General features: G+C 42.5%; 4 protein-coding genes across 4 annotated transcripts; 2 read left to right on the forward strand and 2 right to left on the reverse strand.

The window, feature by feature from the left end:
- The first annotated feature begins 11,764 nt into the window (after positions 1-11,764).
- Positions 11,765-13,332, forward strand: LOC146657529 (uncharacterized). Its single transcript, XM_085426981.1, has 2 exons — positions 11,765-11,957; positions 12,725-13,332. The coding sequence occupies exons 1-2, from the start codon at positions 11,903-11,905 to the stop codon at positions 13,276-13,278; spliced, it is 609 nt and encodes a 202-aa protein (XP_085283107.1). The 5' UTR covers positions 11,765-11,902; the 3' UTR covers positions 13,279-13,332.
- On the forward strand, positions 11,974-12,731 carry LOC146657530 (uncharacterized). Its single transcript, XM_085425188.1, has 2 exons — positions 11,974-11,978; positions 12,028-12,731. Exons 1-2 carry the CDS (start codon positions 11,974-11,976, stop codon positions 12,632-12,634), a joined length of 612 nt encoding a protein of 203 aa, XP_085281314.1. The 3' UTR covers positions 12,635-12,731.
- Positions 13,333-14,026: 694 nt separating the features above from the next.
- LOC146657531 (uncharacterized) lies at positions 14,027-15,662 on the reverse strand. Its single transcript, XM_085426982.1, has 2 exons — positions 15,402-15,662; positions 14,027-14,634 (listed from the first exon to the last, which is right to left on the reverse strand). The coding sequence occupies exons 1-2, from the start codon at positions 15,454-15,456 to the stop codon at positions 14,081-14,083; spliced, it is 609 nt and encodes a 202-aa protein (XP_085283108.1). The 5' UTR covers positions 15,457-15,662; the 3' UTR covers positions 14,027-14,080.
- LOC146657532 (uncharacterized) lies at positions 14,628-15,375 on the reverse strand (the record flags this gene model as incomplete). Its single annotated transcript, XM_085425190.1, has 1 exon — positions 14,628-15,375. A coding segment is annotated over one exon (651 nt), but the record flags the coding sequence as incomplete, so codon positions are not given.
- Positions 15,663-26,202: the final 10,540 nt, after the last annotated feature.

Raw genomic sequence — 26,202 nt, forward strand, 5'->3', positions numbered from 1 at the left:
ACTGGATTATGCAAACGGCCAATATTTTAATACCCCAAAAATTGTCATTGTGAGTGGAAAGTGGAATTACTACACTTTATATCATTTTCTCATCTGTTTAAAACTTAAATACAAGCAGGGGCGATTTTAGCCCATTTTTGGGGGTACATACTAGAGATGGACCGATATCACGTATCGGTATCGGTCTGATACTGACCCAAATTACTGGATCGGATATCGGCGAGAAATAAAAAATGTAATCCGATCCATTAAATATCAAAAAAGCACCTCACAAAACTTGCTACACGGCGTAACTCGGCTCATAACCGTAGCACTTGCAGCAGTATGCATCACGTGATAGAGCGGCTGTATGTATTTGTAGCCTCGCTACCAAACCACCATTTCATCTCCGAGGAAGTTTTCCCAGAGAGAAGTAAAGCAAGTGTGTAAGTCCATCTCTGAATGTTTGTAAAGCATTCCCACGTTAAGCTTAACAACCGATATATGAAGCGACTGCCTCTCTCTCTCTCTCTTGCTGCTACTTCAATCATCAAACTGCTTAATGATCAGCTGATCAGCCGTCTCTCTTCTTTGTTTTTTGCCCACTTCTCACCAGAAAGAGGAAACCAGCGGCTGAACAACAGCAGCACGTTTAAGCTTGTTAATCTGTTGTTAGGATTTATTTAATGTTACTTTTTACACCAGGATCCTTTTCTACGTAGCTGACGGCTGATAACTGCAGGGGCGGATCTAGCAAAGTTTAGCCAGGGGGGCCGATAGGGCATGAACAGGGAAAAGGGGGCACAAAGACATACTTTTCTTTCTTATTCTCATTTAAAATGTCTAGTTTTTAATAAATAATTATCTGACTCTTACACCCAAAGTTTTAATCTGATGTAAAATGTATAGAAGTCCATTACTGTATATAGTAACTGTTAAGTCTAATATACCCTAGTAAGCTATAGTACTTTTTCCTTTGGGAAAGTACCATCTGTGCAGTCTGCAGTTCTGTTGAAGAAAGATGTTGAATCTATTTAATTATTCTTGAAAAATAATTTATTTCTGTGCATTTTCCCCCCTGCATCAAATTAAAGTTGATTACATCGATTAAGCATCATGAGGTGGAGGGTGGGGGGTGGTTCCCTATTTTGTTTTGCTGGGAGTTTGCAACCCTATTAGTTAGATTGCTTAATATTTCTGCTAAGTACTCTTTAAAATACCAGAATACAGAGGATGGAGTAGGTTTAAGTTTATTAGATTGATCAGTATTGCTGAACTATGAAATATTTTGGGCGCAGTGTATTTTTTACATACAGGTATAACAGAATACCTTTAGTGTTGTTATTTATTTAAACTTGAATATAAACTTATACAAAATGTAGCAAGATATTAAAAAAAACGTTTTATTGATTAAAAAACACACTATATCGGATTCATATCGGTATCGGCAGATATCCAAATTTATGATATCGGTATCGGACATAAAAAAGTGGTATCGTGCCATCTCTAGTACATACAGTACTTGGTTGAGACGTAACATTTTAACAACAAAAGTATAGATAACCCCCGCCTCGACTAAATGGTTTGTTCTCACCTACTCTGGCTCTAGCACCGTTGCTGCCAGAGCGATGGTGGCTGAGACACAGCGGAGCCTGCCTGGCTTAAAACAGGACATATTAGCTGCATTTAACCTTCAGTTACTTTTTATATAGTTAGGTAGGAGGCCATGTTTCTTTATAGCTGAAAAACATTACACCCAGGTAACCTGCAGTGTTGAAAACGTGTTTTGCGACAATGTTAGCTACCCTACAATCCATCCTACTGTGTAGTAAAATCAGCGACATTTGACTGTCCTGTTGCTCCCATTGAAATTTATACAGCCTATTTAAAATCTAAAACTTAAAATTGTCCGTAGCCTGCATAACCACTGTCCTGTTTGAAATGGAATGAGAGAAGCTGGTTCATATGTGCATGTGCCGATATTAAACCCAGGAGCCACATTCAGGTAAAAGTGTAAGAACAAATGATCCGTCAATCAAGAATCAATCAGTGTTTCAATATTTATATCTTTTATTAGATGTTCTTGTGGTTTGGTTGAAAGTACACTGAGCGAGGACTTTTTTTTATTAGTGATCTTAATGGTATTTTTTTCATATTAAAGTAATTTTTTCATCTACAAGCAGTTTAACAGTTTCTGTTAAACTGCTTGAGAGAGTTGACCACCAAAAGTATTTGCCAGCTTCAAGGTGAGGCGACTCAGGTTAAAATGAAAGGAATAAATCTGCAGAGCCATAGTAGTATCTGCAGTAAAGATATTTTCATACATTGTACCATAGGCAAAGTTGCCTCCATTTTTATAATTAAAATTTTTTTTTATCAATAATTTGTACATTTCAAGGACTCTATTTTTGGAGTCTATTTTCATATATCTGTATTGTATTATACATTTGTTTGTCATCACCAGTGTGTGAATGTGTGTGTGAATGGGTGGATGACTGGATGTGTAAAGCGCTATACAAATACAGGCCATTTACCATTTACCATACACATTAAAAGTGAATCTCTGTCCAAAAAATGCACTCAGTTTACTTCTTACTCACTATGATCATCATTCATCATTTTATCCCAGTAAAGTAATTAAGGTTAGGATATGTTGTTTGTTTTTTAAATTCCAATCCATTCTTTGTTTGCAGCATTTAATTAACCTTGATCAGATTTGATGGTTTTGTTACAGACTTTAAAAAAAAGTGTTTTGCTTTTCTTTCACAAATGTGGGAATAAATTGTGTTAAAATGTACAAAACAATGATGTCATGTTTTGTGACGAGGACCCAGGCACAGAGAGACTTGATGAATTTAAGAATCTTATGATTTAATAAAGAAATTTGCAGACTTGCATAGAGATGGTAAAATTATTATGACTGATAACGGAGATGAAGACAACAGACGATGAGGACAGGGAGAAACAGGGGTTTAAATGCACCAAGGAGACAACCAGAGGGAACTCAGGACAACTGGAGACATTTAAGGATGCAGGGACTGACAGAGACAGGGAAGAAGTCTCATCGTGATGAGTAAAGTTTATCTTGCCTGGCTGAGCAGCTCTGGGTGCTCAGCACCCCCAAAGCTCTGATCCTAGAATCGCCCCTGTTGACAAGTAAAAGACTAATGAAGATGAGCTAATTCTGAAAGTCATTATTTATTTGAAATCCAGCAAAGGCTTGACCCTGGACCTGATAGATGCAGATAGTCTTTCACCTACTGTTAGAGGCTCATCAGAAATTATCTTAGCGGAGGTTTGGCTGTCAAAATGCCATTTTTCATGAGAAAATGTTGGGGTATGGCAAATTGCACAAGAACTGCATCGAAAATCAAAACAGTTCTTGTGGATTGATGAATCCAAAATAAAAAAAATTTTGTGCTACAAATCATGATCAAGCGAGAGGTGTGTCTCTAGTCATCTGTAAAACACGGTGGAGGTACCGTCAGAGTTTGGGGCTGCATTTCAACCAGTCAGTGGTATTGGAGATCCTGTTCATAATTAATGGAGTTATGAATGAAGAAAAGTGCTGTCATCATCTTGATCTTGTCATGATTACGGAGAGCACCTGATTGGCAACAGCTTAATTTTAAGGATGCAGAAAAATACACCTGAATTGAAAAACACAAAGTGGAAATTGTTCCACCTAGCTCGCATTTTCCTGAGAAAAATAAAAGAAATGAGGGGTGTCTTATGACTTTTGGATAGTACTCGGTTATTAATATTATTGATTTTCTATAACTTGTTACTGCAAGCATTTGAATTCACAGTCAAACTATGAAATTAAAATTTTGCTGACTTTTCCCTCAAATTAAGGTTTTTGCAAGCTGTTCTACCCTGATAGGTTACAACTACTTTTTTCCACAGTTTTTAACAGGATTCTTTGAATACCATGTCTCTATACCAGGGATTTAAGCTCATTTAACAGCTTACAGCAAGGGCCACATATGACACACTTTGATCTTAAGCGGGCCAGACAAGTAAAACTTCCCTTTTTGGTAGTGTAAGGACATTTAACTGCAGATTTAATATTTAGAGATATGTTAATATAAGGTAAAGAAGCGCAATTTCAATAGCACATTTCAGTTTTTCTGTTTATAAGTGTGTAAAATTACAGAAAAAGTTATGGTAGCTCACAGCCCAGATTGCCCCATATGTATAAAACATAGTTTTTGTTGATAGATAAAAAATTTCTTCTTTTTTTAAAACCAGAAATATTAAATATTAGAAATAACAAAGTCAGATCTACCCCCCGGCCCAATCCCTTTTTGTCCCCCATAAACCCCCCACCAGAGCAGCCAAAGGTTCGCCATCGAGCCCCGCCCTCAACAGAGCAATCGAAGTCACATTGCCCAGCCTCGCCCCCCTTAGTTCCTCCTTACCACCGTCATGCTCTGTCTCCGCAGTCTGATGTGTGATGTGTGGAGGGTCCGGGCTGTGAGGATTATGGCAGTGGTGACTTTTCCCAGGAGAAGCTGGGACCCTGTTTACTAGAAGGTTTTAAAATCTCTGTACTTTTAGGTGACAGAAGGAGACATGTGGCCTGGTCAAAACACAGAGAGCTGCACTCTAAAAGATCTTTAAATATAGTAAACATACCTTGTGTGCCACAGACTGCTCCCAAACACGAGGGGACAAGTAATACCTCTAAAACACTTAAGTTGGCTTTATTAAATATTAGATCTTTAGCTGAGAAAATATTTTTAATTAATGATTTAGTCACTGAGCACAGCCTTGATTTTATGTTTTTAACTGAAACTTGGTTGGACCAAAGTAACAGTGGAGCTGTTCTCATCGAGACGACATCCTCCTAACTACAGTTTTATCAGTGAGGTCAGGGCGAGCAGGAGAGGAGGAGGGGTTGCTGTCCTATTTAATGAATCATTTCAATGTAAGCAGCTATCTCCTGGAAGTTTTCAGTCTTTTGAATATGTGGCTTTACAGCTGAAGGCCCCATCCAAAGTTGTGTTTCTTAATGTTTACAGGCCTCCCAAATACTGCACAGACTTTTTTAATGACCTCAGTGAACTGCTGTCTGTGATCTGTGTTGATTTCGACTGTGTAATTATTGTTGGGGATTTTAACATCCATGTGGACAACCCTCAGGACAAAGGGACTAAAGACCTGAGTAACACTCTGGGCAACTTTGGGCTGACTCAGCATGTAACAGAGGCCACACATAATAGAGGACACACTCTTGACCTACTGATCTCCAAGGGCCTGAGCATTTCAGAGGTTACTGTGTCTGATGTGGGCCTGTCTGATCATTACTGTGTTTTCTTTGAAAGTAAAATCTCAGCCCACACAAATATATCAACAACAGTGATCACAAAACGGTGTATAACTGAACACAGTAGTGAGATCTTTAACCAGGTCTTCCCATTAACACCTGACCTGTCCAGAGGTTCAGTCAATGAGCTCGTCAATAGCTTCAATGCAAAAATGTTAAATGTAATGGACACAATTGCTCCCACTAAGGTGAAGGTTATCTCTGGAAGGAAAAGGTCTCCATGGAGAAACTCCACACTGGTGAAAAATGAAAAAAGAGAGTGTAGGAAAGCTGAGCGCAGATGGAGAAAAACAAACCTCCAGGTTCATTATGACATCTATAAAGAGAAACTTCACAATTATAATTTACAACTGAGGAGTGCAAGAAGATCCTACTTCTCTGACATCATCACTAAAAACAGCCATAATGCTCGGGTCTTATTTTCTACAGTTGACAGGCTAACAAACCCTCCTGTGCCAGTGGCAGCTGAACTTCATTCAACCATGGCCTGCAATGACTTTGCCAAATTCTTCACAGAAAAAATCCAAAAGATTAGACAAGCAGTTGGTGCATCAACAGCAGATCCAGAATATGTACTGTGTCCACCGAAAAACTGCTTAAACACCATCAAACAGTTTCACCCTATTAACAGCAAAGACCTGGAGGACATCTTAGCTCAACTGAACTCCTCCTCTTGCTGTTTAGATGTCCTGCCAACAAGTTTTTTCAAAAAGGTCTCAAAGACTTTGGAGTCAGACCTGTTACAGATCGTCAACTTTTCTTTAATATCAGGTGTGTTTCCAGAATCACTAAAAACTGCTGTAATCAAACCTATACTGAAAAAGGACAATCTTGACAAGACACAAATGAACAACTACAGGCCGATCTCAAATCTCCCATTTTTAAGTAAGATCATTGAAAAAGCAATTTCTCAACAGCTCAGTTACTTCTTAAAACAGAATAACTGCTATGATGCCTTCCAGTCAGGTTTTAGACAGAACCACAGCACTGAAACTGCTCTGACCAAAGTGTTTAATGACATATGTCTGAATACAGACAGTGGAAAAATGTCAGTCTTAGTTTTACTGGATCTCAGTGCAGCATTTGACAAAGTTGACCACAACATATTACTCAAACGACTGGAGAACTGGACAGGTCTTTCAGGAACTGTACTAAACTGGTTCAAAACATACGTAGAAAACAGGAAATACTTTGTATCAATAGGTAACTTCACATCTGAGCAGACAAGTATCACATGTGGAGTTCCCCAAGGTTCCATCTTGGGACCCCCTCTGTTTAACATTTACATGCTCCCACTGGCACAGATTATAAAGAACAACAAAATAAACTACCACAGCTATGCAGATGACACACAAATATATATCACAATGTCACCAGGAGCCCGAGGCCCTGTACAGGCTCTTGGTAAATGCATTGAGGAAATTAATGACTGGTTGTGCCACAATTTTCTCCAGCTAAACAAAAACAAAACTGAGGTAATAGTCTTTGGCGTCAAAGAAAAACGATTACAGGTCACCAGAGAACTTCAATCTATACATCTAAAAACCACAAACCAGGCGAGAAATTTGGGTGTAGTGATGGATGCAGACCTAAACTTAGAAAAACACATTAAGACAATAACAAAGTCAGCTTACTATCACCTCAAGAATATTTCAAGGATAAAAGATCTGATGTCTCAACAGGACCTGGAAAAACTAGTCCATGCATTCATCTTTAGTAGGCTTGATTACTGTAACAGCATCTTTACAGGTCTACCTAAAAAATCAGTCAGACAACTACAGCTCATTCAGAACTCTGCTGCTCGAGTCCTCACTAAGACCAAAAAAGTGGACCACATCAGTCCAGCTCTGAGGTTCTTACACTGGCTGCCTGTCCGTCAGAGGATAGATTTTAAAGTTCTGATGCTGGTCTATAAAGCTCTGAATGGTTTAGGACCAAAATACATCAGTGACCTCCTGACCCAGTATGAACCTTCCAGATCCCTCAGGTCATCTGGATCCGGTCTTTTATCAGTTCCCAGAGTCAGAACCAGACACGGAGAAGCTGCATTCAGCTTTTATGCTCCTTATATCTGGAACAAACTCCCAGAAAGCCTCAGATCAGCTGAAACACTCAGTTTATTTAAATCCAGGTTGAAGACTCACCTGTTCTCAGCTGCATTTGAATAAAGCACCAAATCCACACTTTTAAGCTTAAATTTCAAAACTAACATTTTAACTACTGATTTTATCTATTGTTCTGATTTTATCTGTTTTGATTTTATATACTGTTTTGTTTGTTTGTTTGTTAATTAGTTAGTTAGTTTGTTTGCTTGTTTTAATCAATTTTAAATCATGCTTTTTATTTGTTTTTGTTTCTAATGTCTCTGTAAAGCACTTTGAATCACCTTGTTGTTGAATTGTGCTATACAAATAAACTTGCCTTGCCTTGCCTTAACCACTTGCTGTAGTATGAATGACTGTGGGGGAGGTCTTTTTTTTTTTAGCAGGAAAAGCTGTAAAAAAACAGTTAAAAGACAAAAAAAATTATGGCCTGCTTCATATTTTTCAAAGCCGTCCAGAGAGCCAGATTGGAGCCTTTGGCAGACTGATTCTGGCCCCCAGGCCTTATTTTTGACATCCCTGCTCCATACATAATCTCTCCAGCAACTCTTTGCACAGGAGACTTTGTATACTACATCCGATCTGCTTAACATTAGTCCAACAGTGTGCTAACATGCTGATTATGACCAGTCAGAAATATAGTTTAAACACATTGTTTGGTTTGCTTCATGATTTGTTTTTATTTTTCTTAAAATATATCCACATTTTTGTTCCTCTGCTTCTAGGCAATCATTTCATATTAGTGGAATAAAAACATAATGCATGGAAATAAATCTGTTAAAATGTAGTGTTGAAACAATGCTCTATTAGTATGTGAGCTACTGATTTTTGTGCCGTGCCCTGAAATGGCAAGCGTCCTTGAAGAGTCAATGATTAACACTTCAGTCAGTCAGGGCTGTCGATATCTGGTCATGACTCGGTGTCACGACTTTTCACATTTGGTCTCTGTGTTATCTACTTTAGTTTTTAGTGCACATCCTTCCTTCTCTCTCCTGCATTTTCTGTGGTGTGGTTAATGTCTTGTTCCTCCTGCTTCCTAGTTATTATTTGTTTGTTTTTAGCATACCTTACCTTAGCACCTTGTCTAAACTCCTCTTCTTGATTGGTATGAGCTGGTTGCAAATTGCTTTTCCCTGAAGCTCAGAGAAGTTAAATTGTTTTTGGCTGTTTGACTTTAGTAGTAAAACTCTCAGCAGTATCAAATGATTAAAAGAATACCATAATTACATTGTTGATGTAACACTGCGTGTAATAAAAGAGATGGTGAAAACAGGCTGACTTCAGTGCTACTTCATGTCTCTTGTGTTTCATTTTCTTCATCATGCTTTTGACTGTTTTTCTCATCCTATAGCCTTGACTAAAAATCACAGATAAATGGCTAACAGTCACAGCTGAGTGGCATAGCCAGGTCATGCCCTGCATCCAACCTTATCTGTCTCATGTCTCGTAGGCCTGCCTGACCTTCCTGCAGTTTAGATGTCAAAATAATAAGACCTGACAACTCCAAACACAACACAGCACACATGCTATAACACGCTAAACATAGTATGTAGTCACAAATTAATATTACATGCAGTTGCTTAGATAGATATACTGTATCCTGCAATACCGAGTTTACCCTTTATCACCCATGTGTCATACATACAGAGCGCTTAGGAGGGAACTTACTTTTAACTCACTTCTCATTACTTTTTCTTTTAAAAGTAAATCAATTGCTCATTTTATTCAGCTTTATTTCCTTGTTTTGATTTCAAATCAAATCAAATCAAATCACTTTTATTGTCACATCACATGTGCAGGTACATTGGTACAGCACATGTGAGTGAAATTCTTGTGTGCGAGCTTCACAAGCAACAGAGTTGCAAAATACAATAATGTAAACAAGCAAAATACAAGAATGGCTACATCTGAAACTAATAAATATATGTACAATATATAATAGTATATGCATTTCTGGATGTGTATACTAAATATTTTTCTACGTGTGTGTGTGTGTGTGTGTGTGTGTGTGTGTGTGTGTGTGTGTGTGTGTGTGTGTGTGTGTGTGTGTGTGTGTGTACACATATTTTACAAATTAAATAGAGTAAACAATGAATAGAATATATAAAATAAATAAAATAAAATATACAGAGTGAGACATGTGCAAAACAGTGGCATTACTGTACAGTATGGAGTGCATAATGTTAAAGTTCCAGTAGTGAAGCTGAGGTGTCTATGAAGTGTTCAGCAGTCTGATGGCCTGATGGAAAAAGCTGTCTCTCAGTCTGCTGGTACGGGACCGGATGCTGCAGAACCTCCTTCCTGATGGAAGTAGTCTGAACAGTTTATGGCTGGGGTGACTGGAGTCCTTGATGATCCTCCCCGCTTTCCTCAGGCACCGCTTCCTGTAGATGTCTTGGAGGGAGGGAAGCTCACCTCCAATTATCCGTTCAGAGCACCGCACTACTCGCTGGAGAGCTTTGCAGTTGTAGGTGGTGCTGTTGCCATACCAGGTGGTGATGCATCCAGTGAGGATGCTCTCAGTGGCACAGTGATAGAAGGTCCTGAGGATGCGGGGGCTCATGCCGAATCTTTTCAGTCTCCTGAGAAAGAAGAGGCGCTGCTGCGCCTTCTTCACTGTTTTGTTTGTGTGTACTGACCACGTAAGATCCTCAGCCAGGTGTACGCCAAGGAACCGGAAGCTGCTCACTCTCTCCACAGCAGCGCCGTTGATGGTGATGGGGGTGTGTACTTCTCTGCACCTCCGGAAGTCCACTATCAACTCCTTTGTCTTTGCGACGTTGAGGGTGAGATGGTTGTCTTGACACCAGTGGGTCAGGGCGCTGACCTCCTCCCTGTAAGCTGTCTCATCACTGTTGGTGATAAGACCCACCACTGTAGTGTCGTCCGCAAACTTCACAATGATGTTGGAGCTGTTAGTGGCTGTGCAGTCGTAGGTGTAGAGTGAGTACAGGAGAGGGCTCAGTACACACCCCTGTGGAGCACCAGTGTTCAGTGTGACGGGGGATGAGGTGATGCTGCCCAGTCTGACCACTTGGCGTCTGTCAGACAGGAAGCTACGGATCCAGCTGCAGAGGGAGCTGCTCAGTCCTAGATCCTGCAGTTTCCTATCCAGCTTCGAGGGAACGATGGTATTGAATGCTGAGCTGTAATCTACAAACAGCATTCTCACATACGTGTCTCTCTTCTCCAGGTGTGACAGGGCAGTGTGTAGTGTCAGGGCTATGGCATCATCAGTGGACCTGTTGTGGCGGTATGCGAACTGTAGAGGGTCCAGTGAGTCGGGTAGTGCAGAGCAGATGAAGTCCCTGACCAGCTTCTCGAAGCATTTGCTTACGATGGGGGTCAGGGCTACAGGTCGCCAGTCGTTCAATGAGGAGATGGTGGAGGATTTGGGTACAGGGACGATGGTGGCCATTTTGAAGCAGGCTGGGACTACAGACAGAGAGAGGGAAAGGTTGAAGATGTGCGTGAACACTCCAGCCAGCTGAGCCGCGCATGACTTGAGGACGCGGCCGGGAATCCCGTCCGGACCAGTAGCTTTGCGTGCGTTCACCTTCCTGAAGCACCTCCGCACATCCTCCTCAGACACACTCAGATTTCATAGTTAAAAGTGTGTTGTTTCAGTCTCACCATTCTCTTCGACCTTTTTCAGTCATTGCAGGCAGCGTTATCCCTGAAAAAAAAAAAAAAACAACCCACAAATCAGTCTTCTCGTTGTGCGGTGCGGCAACCAAATGCCAAACAGACATGCTATAGCAAGTAGCTAAGGGACGCACTTATTTAACAGCTTAAAAAACAGATCTACGCTCTGGTGCTTCTATAAACTAAAAAAAAAAAGAGCTGGATGAGAGTGACAAGTGAAAGTAACATTTGTTGAGGAGCCTGAGATTCCCCATTAATTTTTATGTATTCCATGTTTACTGGATCTGAGAGAAAAGTCACCATTTTCCAAAAAAGGAAAAAAAGTTGTTCAGTCTTTAACACAGAACAGTTTGTTCAGCAAAACCTGTACTCTTTCTTTTTCCTTGTCTTTTTGTATTTTTATATGGTGATGAGGTGTTTTGAAAGATACAAGTTATCGTTCAGGACAAACCGTGTCCTCAACAACGAAATTTCTGACTAAATAGAAGCTTATGTGATCAAAGTACTTTCAGAAATGTAATGGCTTGAGTAGTAATACGATGGCACTAGTCCAAGATGGCGGCCAACCAAACGGTTTGACAACCGGTTTGGCTGGTTTGACAACCGATTTGACCAGTTTCGTGTGTGTGTGCGCATGCGCGTTCAGGTGTTCTTACCCTCTGGGCGGGAACGACTCCTCCTAGTGGGATGTGCTAGGTTGTATGGGTATAAAAGTGATCCTTTCACATTCTAAGAGCATCACCGCCACGGTCTGAGGAGCACCGACACATCGCGCTAAGGATCCCCGACGCATCGACCTAGAGCACCGACACATCGCGCTCGCTAAGGATCCCCGACGCATCGACCTATGGAGCTCGGAATGACACCCAGCCAGGACATCGCCCATGCCACAGGCACTCTAGGTATGTCTTCAGGAGTATGCAGTCGGGGTCCTCAACGTAAAAAGCAACGCTGTGGAAACGCCGCAGACAGAACTGTATTTAAGTTAGAATATCGAGGCGTCGAAGGGTATGTGTATGCCATTAAATATACCGAAGGGACAGTTGTGCTTAGTGTAGATTGTGGTGAGGGATTGTTTTGGGGGGAAGCCCAAGTCATGTCTACTAAAAACTGGAAGCTCTTCCGCACCGTAGTGTGTGCGGACCTGGACAATGTGGGTTTCCCAGAGCTGCTGTATGTTTCCCAGTGGAACAGTGCATCAGGCCCTGAGCTTTACAGGGTTGAGGCTGATCGTTTCAATCGCAACCCCGACGACTTTATTTTTCTCAGTGTATGTGATGACAGGGATAGTCTTATTGCTTCCAGAGGGCTTGAAAACTGGAGGTTAAATCCATACCCTCTAAACCTCGAAGAGCGCACAAGATGGTTTAAGGACTTGTTTTTTATACAGTGGTGCGACTGGAGAGGTTTGTCGCGTCTGTTTAGCCAGATTGATGACGCGATCAAGAGGGACAGACTCAACACTGCGTACGAGAGTATTAGAAAGCGCCTTGTTTTTGACGATCTGGCGAGTTGTCCGAAGACTGGTTTGCCTGGTACCCTGTGTAAACCTAAAATCATAAGACCTTCCGACAGCTAAACAATAAACTGGTAGGTTTAATGTGCGGGTGTGTGGGGTTGAGTGTGTATCTATGTGACAAATTAAGAGCTTGTGGTTTTCATTTTACAGAGAATGACACGCCCTCGTGGGACCTGTTGGAGTCACCATCAACAGAGCTGCTAATCCCGACCCCCCAGACTCCACCACCCTCACCACAATGCTCGCAGGACCCCCTCATATCAGACCTGTGGGATGAAACTGTAATCGACATCAAACTCGCAACTCTCCACCTGTTAATGTTGGCTTTGAATGAGTTTATACAAGAGACATGTTACGGATGCCAAACAGGCCACCCCAGTCAGGTGCAACACAGCTGCTTGCAGGAATTGTCTGAGTATTTCTTCGACACCTACTATGATGATGTGATGATAAGGCTCCAGACTGACCGATTCATCCCTGCCATCCGGCTGTTTGTACACTCATCCACTGCAGATGGGTCTGGAACACAAATCCGCAGAGTTGCAGAACACATCATGTGTGAACTGAGATCAGAGCGATATATAGTATGCGCCATTAATGACAACATTGGGCACCTGCTAGATGCAAGTACTTGCGCCCGCCGTGTTAAACCAGCCATGCTCCGCATGATTGGAAACTACTGGGCTGGGTTACATCTGGTTTAATGTGGGGTGTCCAAGTATCCATTGTCTGTGATTGTGTCTTTGTGAAAATTAAATAAAAAGACTTGTTAACATCAACATCATAGTCATTTGTGGTTTGTAAATCATGGAAAGCACATTGCATAAAATATATCATGATCCAGCCCATCCTGCGGGGTTAGCCAGTTTAAATAAGCTACGTATAGCGGCAATACTGCATTTAACCTCGCTAGCTGTTGAGAAATGTTTGATATTATATCGCTTCATTAGCTGTTTAAAGGTTGCATTATAAAACTCTTTGCCTTCATCTGTTTGTAGTTTCACAGGGATCCTACCCTCACTAAGTATATCCTCAAAAGCAGCTGATACAACAGACCCTGTCTTGTTTGTTAGGCATCTAACCCATGCGTATTTTGAGAATACATCTATACATGTTAGCAGATATCTCACATTATCATTATCTGTCACATATTCACACATGTCAACCAGATCGGCTTGAAACTGTTTGTCGACCCCTGTCACCAATACTCTATTTCTGGGGAAATGGATCCTCGCAGGTTTATGGAGTGTGTAGGTGTCGTCTTGTTCTAAATAATGTTTGACCTGAGATAGTGGAGGTGTTACACCTGATGCCTCCCCTGCCGCTATACGTAGCTTATTTAAACTGGCTAACCCCGCAGGATGGGCTGGATCATGATATATTTTATGCAATGTGCTTTCCATGATTTACAAACCACAAATGACTATGATGTTGATGTTAACAAGTCTTTTTATTTAATTTTCACAAAGACACAATCACAGACAATGGATACTTGGACACCCCACATTAAACCAGATGTAACCCAGCCCAGTAGTTTCCAATCATGCGGAGCATGGCTGGTTTAACACGGCGGGCGCAAGTACTTGCATCTAGCAGGTGCCCAATGTTGTCATTAATGGCGCATACTATATATCGCTCTGATCTCAGTTCACACATGATGTGTTCTGCAACTCTGCGGATTTGTGTTCCAGACCCATCTGCAGTGGATGAGTGTACAAACAGCCGGATGGCAGGGATGAATCGGTCAGTCTGGAGCCTTATCATCACATCATCATAGTAGGTGTCGAAGAAATACTCAGACAATTCCTGCAAGCAGCTGTGTTGCACCTGACTGGGGTGGCCTGTTTGGCATCCGTAACATGTCTCTTGTATAAACTCATTCAAAGCCAACATTAACAGGTGGAGAGTTGCGAGTTTGATGTCGATTACAGTTTCATCCCACAGGTCTGATATGAGGGGGTCCTGCGAGCATTGTGGTGAGGGTGGTGGAGTCTGGGGGGTCGGGATTAGCAGCTCTGTTGATGGTGACTCCAACAGGTCCCACGAGGGCGTGTCATTCTCTGTAAAATGAAAACCACAAGCTCTTAATTTGTCACATAGATACACACTCAACCCCACACACCCGCACATTAAACCTACCAGTTTATTGTTTAGCTGTCGGAAGGTCTTATGATTTTAGGTTTACACAGGGTACCAGGCAAACCAGTCTTCGGACAACTCGCCAGATCGTCAAAAACAAGGCGCTTTCTAATACTCTCGTACGCAGTGTTGAGTCTGTCCCTCTTGATCGCGTCATCAATCTGGCTAAACAGACGCGACAAACCTCTCCAGTCGCACCACTGTATAAAAAACAAGTCCTTAAACCATCTTGTGCGCTCTTCGAGGTTTAGAGGGTATGGATTTAACCTCCAGTTTTCAAGCCCTCTGGAAGCAATAAGACTATCCCTGTCATCACATACACTGAGAAAAATAAAGTCGTCGGGGTTGCGATTGAAACGATCAGCCTCAACCCTGTAAAGCTCAGGGCCTGATGCACTGTTCCACTGGGAAACATACAGCAGCTCTGGGAAACCCACATTGTCCAGGTCCGCACACACTACGGTGCGGAAGAGCTTCCAGTTTTTAGTAGACATGACTTGGGCTTCCCCCCAAAACAATCCCTCACCACAATCTACACTAAGCACAACTGTCCCTTCGGTATATTTAATGGCATACACATACCCTTCGACGCCTCGATATTCTAACTTAAATACAGTTCCATCTGCGGCGTTTCCACAGCGTTGCTTTTTACGTTGAGGACCCCGACTGCATACTCCTGAAGACATACCTAGAGTGCCTGTGGCATGGGCGATGTCCTGGCTGGGTGTCATTCCGAGCTCCATAGGTCGATGCGTCGGGGATCCTTAGCGAGCGCGATGTGTCGGTGCTCTAGGTCGATGCGTCGGGGATCCTTAGCGCGATGTGTCGGTGCTCCTCAGACCGTGGCGGTGATGCTCTTAGAATGTGAAAGGATCACTTTTATACCCATACAACCTAGCACATCCCACTAGGAGGAGTCGTTCCCGCCCAGAGGGTAAGAACACCTGAACGCGCATGCGCACACACACACGAAACTGGTCAAATCGGTTGTCAAACCGGCCAAACCGGTTGTCAAACCGTTTGGTTGGCTGCCATCTTGGACTAGTGCCATCGTATTACTGAACGCGCATGCGCACACGCACGAAACCCGTCAAACCGGTTGTCAAACCGGTTTGGTTGGCCGCCATCTTGGACAGGTGCCATCGTATTACTGAACGCGCATGCGCACACGCACGAAACCCGTCAAACCGGTTGTCAAACCGGTTTGGTTGGCCGCCATCTTGGACAGGTGCCATCGTATTACTACTGGCTTGAAATTAAAAGTAGTCAATTAGAAAGTAACTTAAAATATAATAACAAAAAATACACTGCCAGTACGTATACTGTACATTATTGTCCAAGATGAAGCAGTTCAGTTGCATGGAAATTACATTGTCACTGTTGCCTGGATACAGGGACTGTTGGATTCTGTAGTGATATAGAGATTCAAGGTCCTTTCTCGTCCTTCCTATAAAATTAAGCTTAAGAATTTTTGCCTGTGGAAGTAGATAATGGTATGTATATTGTATGTTTACCATGAATAAATAAATGAACATGCTAAGAATTCAACAGGAAAGCTCATATCTCTTCTTTAATTAATGTCCAGCAGCACATTAGGAGAGGCGGGGGGGACTAAAACAATGCTGTTTTAACAGAACTGTTAAAGATTGAAGAACATTCAACAAAGACATGTTGCAATCAAATCTTCAATTCTAAACATATGCTCGTGAAGCAGGGGCAGTCTTTTTCAATCTGAAAGAATTTTCAGTCTGATAGCTCTCATTTCATGGGAGCTGAAATCTGCATAACCTCGAGGCTCTATTTGGCAAAACACCCGCATCCTAATGTGGTGAGTGTGCAACAATGAAGCCCACGTTAGGCAAAGAGTTTGTGTGTTTACCACTCACACAAAGGCTCGAAAGAGTAAAATACCAAGAATCGGGTAGCCTTTCATGGAGGTTTGGGAATGACTGGGACAGGTATTGCATTTGGAAAATCAATTTTAATGCTTCCAGAAGATATTGGACTACACATGAGAACAAAATGGAGAAAGAATAACAAACAACAGAGAAGAGGGATGTCTAAATCATGTGAAGTGACGACCTTGGCAGTGTACTTTATGTAAGTGCCTGTGTGTGCGTGTCTGTGTGTACACTTGGATCTTATGATGTGGTGTGTACATGCTGGCTAAGGAGCCTCTGGGAACTTTTATACTTTACAAAAATAAATGCTTTTTGCACCATCTCCTCTTTGCCCTGACTGTTAGTTGTGAACTATGATTAAGTGGAACAGCCTTGACTTCAAGTGAAAATATCTGCCACACACTTTCACACACAAAGACTTAAGGTGGTTTCGACTCTGCGGGCGCACTGATTTTTATTCTGTTATTTGTTTTTAAATTTGATATTCACCTTAGCTAAAAGCAGACAAACGTGATTTTAATTGCCTTCAGCCTGCAGGATTTTAGAATAAGAAAGGGAAAAGGATTATTTTTGTTTTTCAGTTACACAGTAAAAGACGATAACATGCTGGCTAGTCGGTATTTTTGCATGTATATAAAAGCACAGCAATGACAAGCTCTGTGTTCTGTATATCTTATGTTATTATGTCATAAACTTTTTAGTTTACATAGTTGTATGTCACTGTGTCTGAGGGTTTTTTAAACTTTTTCTCTATGTATAATGTATGCAAAATACATTGTTTTTTGTTTGTTTGTTTGCCAGGAGTACCCATGAAGAACATGCAATAAAAAGGTTTTTTAATTCAACCCATAAACAAAAAACCAAACAGACAAACAAACAAAAACCTACCCTTAATGGTAAAAGGACATAATGGGAGGTCTTCATGTATTTTATTAATTTTACAGGGCTAAAGACATTAAAAATACACCAACACGTGTTGGCTTTATTGCAGATCTTAATTTCTTTTTAATTTAGTTTATTTGTGGTTAGAATAGTGTCTTTAACTGCCTGTCAGAAGGCCTATGTACTTCCTGAGTGTTGCCCTTGAAGGTGAGCGAAGAATACTCACATAATACTGCACATAATACTGCACATAATTAGTGCTGCACACCTGTGGTGAGTGAAGCTACATTTGCTTTGTTTGCATCTTTGTACCTCTGAAGAGGTACAAAGATGCCCTGAAGACGGTTCTAGCCAATATGCTGGGGTGTATTTTTAATGTCCTTAGCCCTGAAAAATAATGACCTCTTATTACTTTTTTCAGCCCTGCCTTGAATGCCTGGGGTTGAATGCTTTATTTTTTATTTTTTGTTTGTTTGCTGTTTTTGGTCATAATTTTAGCTTTCATTTATGCATTTGTTTATCCATTTTTTACCCAAAACCTTGCTGGATTTAGACCTGGTCACTGTGCCCTTAAAAGTTAGAAAGATACATATTTGTACTGTTTCTCTTTCAGCATGTGCATCAGACTGCAATAGCACTCATTCGCTGCTGCTCTGTGATGGTCTTAACCTAGGGGATGAATTCATATTGCTCCCCATCAATGGTAAAAACCTGGTCGAGCTTCTACATTGCCTTTAAACTTGGACATTTGAAACTTTTACACTGAATGTAAATTGGAAACTGCACAAATGTGCACTGACAAGTGGGCTGAACAAGACTTTCAGGAAGCTTTTCAGGAGAGTTGAGAGCAGTGTAGCACTGCACAAGTTTGAAGAGGATACTGTTTCAGCTGAAATCAGAAATGGTTTCTGTTTCATGTGAACCAAATAAAGTTTTGCATCTAGAATGTACAATGTAAATGATCTGATTCTTCTCTTATGTGTTTCTTATCCTACCTATCTCAGAGAAAATGTAAATAGAGATTGGTGGGATTGCTATCACTATCCAGCTAAAATGGCAACGAGATCGAGTTAAAAAGACAGAAATATTTCTCTACTGAAAGTTGATTTCCTGATATCAGTGTAATAAATTGGGTGCATTTTGGCGGCTGCTGCTGTCCATCAGAGTGCAGACCTCAACACCCCTGTCATCATTTTAATTTCAGCTTGGAAATAACCCGTAGGTGGCAAGAGGAAAAAGTGGTATTTGAGTTTAAAGTTTATAACAAGCTGCAGACACATTCCACATTTCAGTTGCTTTAGAAAAGCAACACACTCAGTCTTCCACATTTAAAAGTGAAATAATCATTACTGAAGGTCAACAGACTTTCTAGGCTTTCTAAGGAAGGAATCAATTTAGCTTCAGCAGCTTCTCATTTCAGTTGGATGACAACCCATTTTATGAAATCAATTAAACTTCCTACACTAGCTACAGGTTCTAATGTGACAATTCTATGATAAGATAATGTTAATTTCACTGATCCAAGAACAAGTTTAGAATCTTTACTGTTGAAAATATCTGTACGTATATGTACACCCTAAAGCGTTATTTTGTTTACCAGCAGCTGTGGAACACAAACTCTTCAAAAAAAGTGGTCATAGATTGAGGGAGTCAAAGGCTTTTACACCCTACTTTGTGCAACACCACTTCTTTTTCAGTCACTAGAGTTGCCCCCTACTGACCATCAGAATGAATGTTAGTTTAAGGCATCCCCACACTGGATTTTCAGATATGAGAGTTGTATTTTATGCATCATCTAATGCAGGGCCTGAACCCAAATCGAATCTGAAGACTCCTCTGGAGCTCACTGAAGCTATATATAGCTGAAGACCCAACCCTTGTTTGCTAGCAGAGATGGGCAGTAACGTGTTACAAGTAACGCGTTACAAGTAACGCGTTACTGTAATCCGATTACTTTTTTCAAGTAACGAGTAAAGTAAGGGATTACTATTGCAAATACGGTAATTAGATTACCGTTACTTTCCCGTAGGAACGCCGCGTTACTGCGTTACTAAAACCGTGATTTTTTTGCAAGAATGTCTCATGACAGTGACGTAACCAGGTGCAACGTTCATGACAACAGCTGTGTGCAGATCAACAATGGATCGATTGTGGGAGAGAGTATGAGCGTGCAGCGTTTAAAGCGTGGAAGTACTGACCTTACTTTAAGTTTGTGTGACGCCCACAAGTGTATGGTCACAATTGTAATTTTGTTGTGAATTGTTTTTGATGTAAAAGACCTGATTTTATGGTGGTATTGCACTTTTCATTTAGCGTTATGGACAATGTAATTGCGTGGCATTGCCACAAGGGGGAGATAGTGGTGAGTGCGATAGGCTGTTGCAATGCGTCTCGGCCTCAGACGAGGAAGAGCCTGCAGACCGAACGCAACTGATGTCTCCTGTCTCTGCTTTTCTGTTAAAAAAACAGGTCAGTAGTTCAAGTTTGCTCACCACAATGTACATATAAAGGCAAGAAACCTTTTTCTGTCTTAGTTTAAAGACCGCAAATGTTGTGAGAGAGTGTGTTTTCACTGATTGAGAGAAAGCTAACTATACCGCCATTTGTAATGGCAGCCGCCATTTCACTCGTAGTCTAAATAGGCAGCTGGTCTTATTACCTGTTTTATTTTGTGACAAATGGAGCTCTTAGACACTTCTTTTATCCTGGCATTATTGGAAGTTACAGTTGATTAGGACCTACCCAGTTCTTATGTGTCAAATGTAAATAGTCTGATGTATACTGTTTGTGGATGATTGTGAACTGTTTGTGAGCAAGGGAAGAATATTTTTGTTTATTGGTTACAAATGTAATATATTGTTTGAATCTGTTAAAGTATAAGAAAAGTATAAAGGTGACATAAGCGGGTTAATTGCAGTGTTAGTGGTGCTGCACAGAAATGTTTTGATGCTGAAATGCAGTAAAATTGGTTACAGATTTATTGTAAATAAGGACGTTCATATACAATGATTATTTTGTAAGTTTATTCTTGTGAGAGTGCAAGGTAACCAAAAGGGTTTGAGCTATGGACCTAATTGAATGTTTGTGTTGTTAAAAGCGAAATGTGTGTGTCTAAATGAAAAGAAAAGGACGTTGTTAAACTCTGTTAATAAATGAGACGAGGAAGAGCCTGCAGACCGAACGCAACTGATGTCTCCTGTCTCTGCTTTTCTGTTAAAAAAACAGTTTAAAAACAGACCCCATCGAAGGCCTGTAACATAATTTTGGTGGCCCGTACGGGGATCAGCATGCTACGTGGGTGACTGCTGATCCTTTAATCAACGAACCAGAGACAGCCATCACAGGGCAGGCGTGTTGGAACAGCAGACGTGCAACTGAGGCAGCAGCGGGACCTGTGTCGAGGAGGGGAACCCCTGCTGGAGAGGTGACGGGCTGCGTGTTTGAGCTGACTGCACTGTGAGGAGTGCTAGCCAAAAGACACAGAATGGAGGACAGTGAAAGAAAAGAACTGGCTTGGCAGATCAGAAAGAGTCTTTATGCACTGACAGCAGAGGAACTCTTCCAGATTGCTACAAACATCACACCAGTACCTGATGTGGACCCCGCAAGTGTAAGACGTGGTGATGAGGAAAGTTGTTTTGATTATGTTTGTGCTTATCTACGCTGTAAGACATTGCTTGACTTAGAGGATCAGGGGTTTTCACACCTACTGCTGTTGAAAGATGCTATTATTCATCTCATTGATAGTCATGCCGCTGAAGTATCTCACCCTGTAGTCTCAGAGGAAAATGTTGTTACTCTCACAACACTTAAGCACCCGGAACAGAGTGATGTACTTACCTCAGCTATATTGCCTCTTGAGTCTGTTAATCCACAAATAACAGAGTATGAAATGCTAAAGGTTAACTACGAGGCACTTGGTAAAAAGTTAGCAGATTTACAAGTGACATCTGCAACACAAGACACACCCACCCCCACTATTACACAGTCACTCCAGCCTCGAGCTGAGAGCGTGACAAACAGCCGCTCCACCACAGACATGCGACAATCTAAGCCTGATCACATGGTTTCCCTAAGAGACCTGCCATTTTTGCAACGCAGAGAGTTTAAAGTACATGGTGGTCAGGTTGGGGACATTGCATCTGACATTAGCTACCATGGACTGTGTAAGCAGATTGAGGAGGGGCTCAAGGTGAAGCACACAGAGGGAGAGATCATTCAAGGTGTGCTCCGTATTATCAAGCCTGGACAGTTTAAGGACATGTTGATCAGTAAAGATGACTTGACCCTCATTGAACTCAAAAGCTTACTACGTTCACACCTGAGTGAGAAGAGTGGGAGTGAGTTATTTCAGGAATTGTTGAGCACTAAGCAACATGACCATGAAACTCCACAACAGTTCCTCTACAGGATGATTGGACTGAAGCAGAAAGTCATGTTTGCATCCAGGCAGGATAACATGGACGTTGCGTATGAGACACGTACGATCCAAAATGTATTTCTACGCACCATTCATCAAGGTCTTCTACCAAAATATAGTGACATTCGTAATGAACTCAAGCCACTACTATCAGACTACAGTGTGTCAGATGAAGCCTTGATAAGGCAAGTGAACAAAGTGTCAAGCGAAGAGAGTGAGCGACAGCGAAGACTGGGATATTCCACTCGACAAAAGGTAACACATGCTCATACTGCTCAACTTGAACCTGCCAAAGACACTGAAATGACTGACTGTAAATCTAAGAGTAAGAATAAAGTCATAGAAGAGCTGGCTGCGAAGGTGGAAACCCTGACCAAAGTGGTTGAGTCTCTCACAGCCAGTCAGGCTCGTGAACCCACTTGTCAGTGTGCACACCCAAAGCAGAAGCCCAGACAAACTGCAAAACAGTATGGCTGTCCCAAGTGTATTGAAAGTGGGGCTACTTCATGCACTCATTGTTTTATCTGTGGGGAGACAGGTCACAGGGCAGTGGGATGTCTCAAACGAAGCCAACCCAGAAGCTCTAGTTGGCCTCCTGCTGATACACACACGCCCAGAACCAGTGGACAGCCAGACCCAAAATCACGAGGTATGTGCTCAGAAGAGTTTGCTCATGTCAGAAGTAGTTGGGCGACCCTTCCAACGAAAAATGCAGACACAGGGGCAAGTGAGAGAGTGGCACAGCTTGTTGGGAAAAAATGTAAAATCAAGTGTTACATTCATAGCTTTGCAGTGGACTGTTTATTGGACACAGGTGCACAAGTGAGTCTCATTGATCGCCAGTGGGCAAAAACCTACCTCTCTGACCACAAACTCCGGCCACTGACAGAACTTATTGGAGATAAGGCTCTTAGTGTGCTTGGTGTTAATGGCCAGCCATTACCCTACGACGGCTGGGTGGGCGTGATGGTGAGTCTCCCAGAGAATAGTGACCCAAACTTGACTGTACAAGTCCCCTTTTTAGTAAGCAGTGTGCCCATGGACTGCCCCCTGATTGGTTTCAATGTAATTGAACAGCTGATACTGGGGCCAAATGCTAGTACAAACCTCATACCCACCATTGTGAGCCTCCTGCGCAGCGCGATGAACCTCCAGGATGACACAGCGACGGCACTGGTCAACTTCATCCAGACCAAGCTTACCAGTGATAACGTGGTCAGCCAGAGTGTCCTAAAAGTGGGCCTGTATGATGTAGTAATTCCAGCTGGTCAAGTTAAGTATGTTAAGTGTAAAGTCTCCTCTACAGTTGACAGGTCCAACCCTCTCGTGCTCTTTGAGCCAACTGAGAGCAACCCACAACTGCAACAGCTTGATATTGGCAACAGCCTCCTCACAGTTTGTGATGCCAGAGTCCCATATGTCAAAGTACCTATTGGCAACCACACTAAGCATGATGTGACCCTCACCGGCAGAGCAGCCCTTGGAACTATTGAACCAATAGCAGGAGTCGTACAAACTGACTTACCAAACCTCGGTGAGCCCAAAGTGACTCAAGATGTCGACCCTGATGTATCTCAAATACCCCGGCAGTGCGGTGAAGATCAAGCAACACAGGAATGGGATCCACCTGTTGATGTTAGTCACCTGACTGAAGACCAACAGACTGTTGCCAAGAAAATGTTAAGGGAAGAGTCAGGGGCTTTTGCACGTGATGAGAATGACATGGGGTGCATTCCCAGCTTGGAAATGACAATAACACTCAAAGACACAACCCCAATTCAGAAATCGTACACCTCAATTCCAAAACCCCTCTATAAGGAGGTTAAAGAGTATATTGAGGACCTCTTGGCAAGAGGATGGATTGTAAAGTCTAGATCCCCTTACTCTGCGCCAATAGTTTGCGTGCGGAAAAAGGATGGCTCCCTAAGGCTCTGTATCGACTACCGTCTCCTGAACCAGCGCACAGTACCTGATCGCCACCCATTACCAAGAATCCAGGACCTCATTGACACCTTAGGAGGTTACAACTGGTTCTCCATTTTGGACCAGGGAAAAGCCTATCACCAGGGCTTTATAGCAGAAGGATCCCGCCATCTGACTGCATTCATCACCCCCTGGGGCCTTTATGAATGGGTGCGAATTCCCTTCGGTCTTACCAACGCACCTGCTGCATTCCAACGCAGTATGGAAGAAATGCTGGCTCCCCTTCGGGATGAGTGCTGCATTCCATACTTGGATGACATCTTGTGCTACGCCAAGACTTTTGAGGAACATGTGGAAGGGCTGAGGAAAGTCTTGAGAGCCCTGCAGAACTACGGAGTCAAACTCCGGCCGACAAAATGTGACCTATTTAAAAGAGAAGTGAGGTATGTTGGGCGCTTAGTGTCAGCTGAAGGAGTACGCATTGACCCAAAAGATCTCGAGGCAGTGTACGCCCTGAAAAAGGAGACACCTGCCACAGTGGGAGATGTGAGGAGGATTGCTGGGTTCCTGAGTTACTATCGCTCATATATCCAGGATTTCTCGAGAATAGCAAAACCCATCTATGAGCTTTTGCAACCCAAGAAAACCAAAGAGGAGCATCTTCTGGGGAAGGTTACAGGACAGAAGGGGAAAGGCGCACAGTTACCATCCAAAACACCAGTTGAGTGGGCAGAGAAGCACCAGGGTGCCCTGTGTAAGTTGATTGATATGTTGGTAAACCCCCCTGTACTTGCCTACCCGGATTTTGAGCTTCCCTTCGTCCTTCATACAGACGCATCTGATAAAGGACTTGGGGCCGTTCTCTACCAACATCAGAGTGGGAAGCTAAGAGTGATTGGATACGGCTCCCGAACACTGACACCGGCTGAAAAGAATTACAGACTCCACTCGGGCAAGCTTGAGTTTCTCGCCCTCAAGTGGGCTGTCTGCGAGAAGTTCAGGGATTACTTGTTCTATGCCCCGTATTTTACCATCTACACAGACAACAATCCCTTAACTTATGTCATGAGTACCGCCAAGTTGAATGCGGTTGGGTTCAGATGGGTGGGAGAGCTATCAGATTTCAGGTTTGATATAAGGTACAGACCTGGCAAAGTAAATGTTGACGCAGACACCCTGTCGAGGAGTCCCCTTGACATTGACAGATACGTCACTGAATGTACAAAAGAGCTCTCCAAAGAAGCTGTTGCCGCTACTTGGGAGGGATGTGGAGCAGGCAAGCATGGAGATGTCGCATGGATCGCTGCTCTGGTTTTAGCGCAAGGTGACCAGCTTGAACCAGTAATCCAAGAAATGGTCACGCCCATCAATTTGGATGAACTACAAAGGGCTCAAAGAGCAGATCCTGCGATAGGTGAGATCATGAAAATGAAAGACTCAGATCAAAAGCTGACAGATGACATGAGACGGAATGTGAGAGGTCCGGCAAGGAAAATGATGCATGAGTGGACAAAGCTGAGCTTAGAAGACGGAGTTCTGTATCGTAAGACTGCAGAAAAGCGCCAACTAGTCTTACCAGCTAGCTTCAAATCCCTGGTCCTGAAACATCTGCATGATGACATGGGGCATGTCGGGGTAGAAAGAGTTCTCAGCCTGGCGAGGCAACGGTTCTACTGGCCATACATGAGGCGAGACATCGAAGCCTATGTCACCCGGCAGTGTCCGTGCATCAAACAGAAGAAACCGGTGACACATGTCCGAGCTCCCATGTCCAGCATTACCACAAGCTCACCAATGGAATTGGTTTCAGTTGATTACCTCCACTTAGAGCCAAGCAGGGGCGGATATCAGTATATCCTAGTTGTGGTAGACCACTTTACTAGGTATGCCCAGGCCTATCCAACCCGCAACAAGAGTGGCAAAACTGCAGCTGAAAGGATTTTCAGTGATTATATCCCCAGGTTTGGCTACCCTTTAAGGCTGCACCATGATCAGGGGCGGGAGTTCGAGAACGAGCTTTTCCGGACTCTACAACAGTTGAGCAATGTGGGGCACTCTCGAACAACTCCGTACCACCCTCAGGGCAACCCAGCTGAACGCTTTAATCGTACCATCTTGCAGATGCTGAGGACCCTGAGTGAAGAAAAAAAAGAAAGATGGAGAGAATATCTCCCACAGATGGTTCATGCGTACAATTGCACTCGCCATGAAGCAACGGGTTACTCGCCATTCTTTCTGCTTTTTGGTCGACATCCACGAATGCCAGTAGACCTCCTGTTCAAGTTGGTTACTGATGGAGAGCCACAAACTGCAAGAGGTTATGCTGAGAAATGGAAAGAACGAATGACTGAGGCTTACAGGAT

Source organism: Rhamphochromis longiceps, linkage group LG12 (genome assembly GCF_057381845.1).
Source record: "Rhamphochromis longiceps isolate RC_006_pf linkage group LG12, R_longiceps_female_GT1.1, whole genome shotgun sequence".
Taxonomy (NCBI): domain Eukaryota; kingdom Metazoa; phylum Chordata; class Actinopteri; order Cichliformes; family Cichlidae; genus Rhamphochromis; species Rhamphochromis longiceps.

Coding starts and splice junctions, on each gene's coding strand:
- LOC146657531 (XM_085426982.1), bottom strand. CDS start 15,456: ATGGAGCTCGGAATGACACCCAGCCAGGACATCGCCCATGCCACAGGC. Junction 14,635..15,401: donor CCATGCCACAGGCACTCTAG/GTATGTCTTCAG, acceptor TTCATTTTACAG/AGAATGACACGCCCTCGTGG.
- LOC146657529 (XM_085426981.1), top strand. CDS start 11,903: ATGGAGCTCGGAATGACACCCAGCCAGGACATCGCCCATGCCACAGGC. Junction 11,958..12,724: donor CCATGCCACAGGCACTCTAG/GTATGTCTTCAG, acceptor TTCATTTTACAG/AGAATGACACGCCCTCGTGG.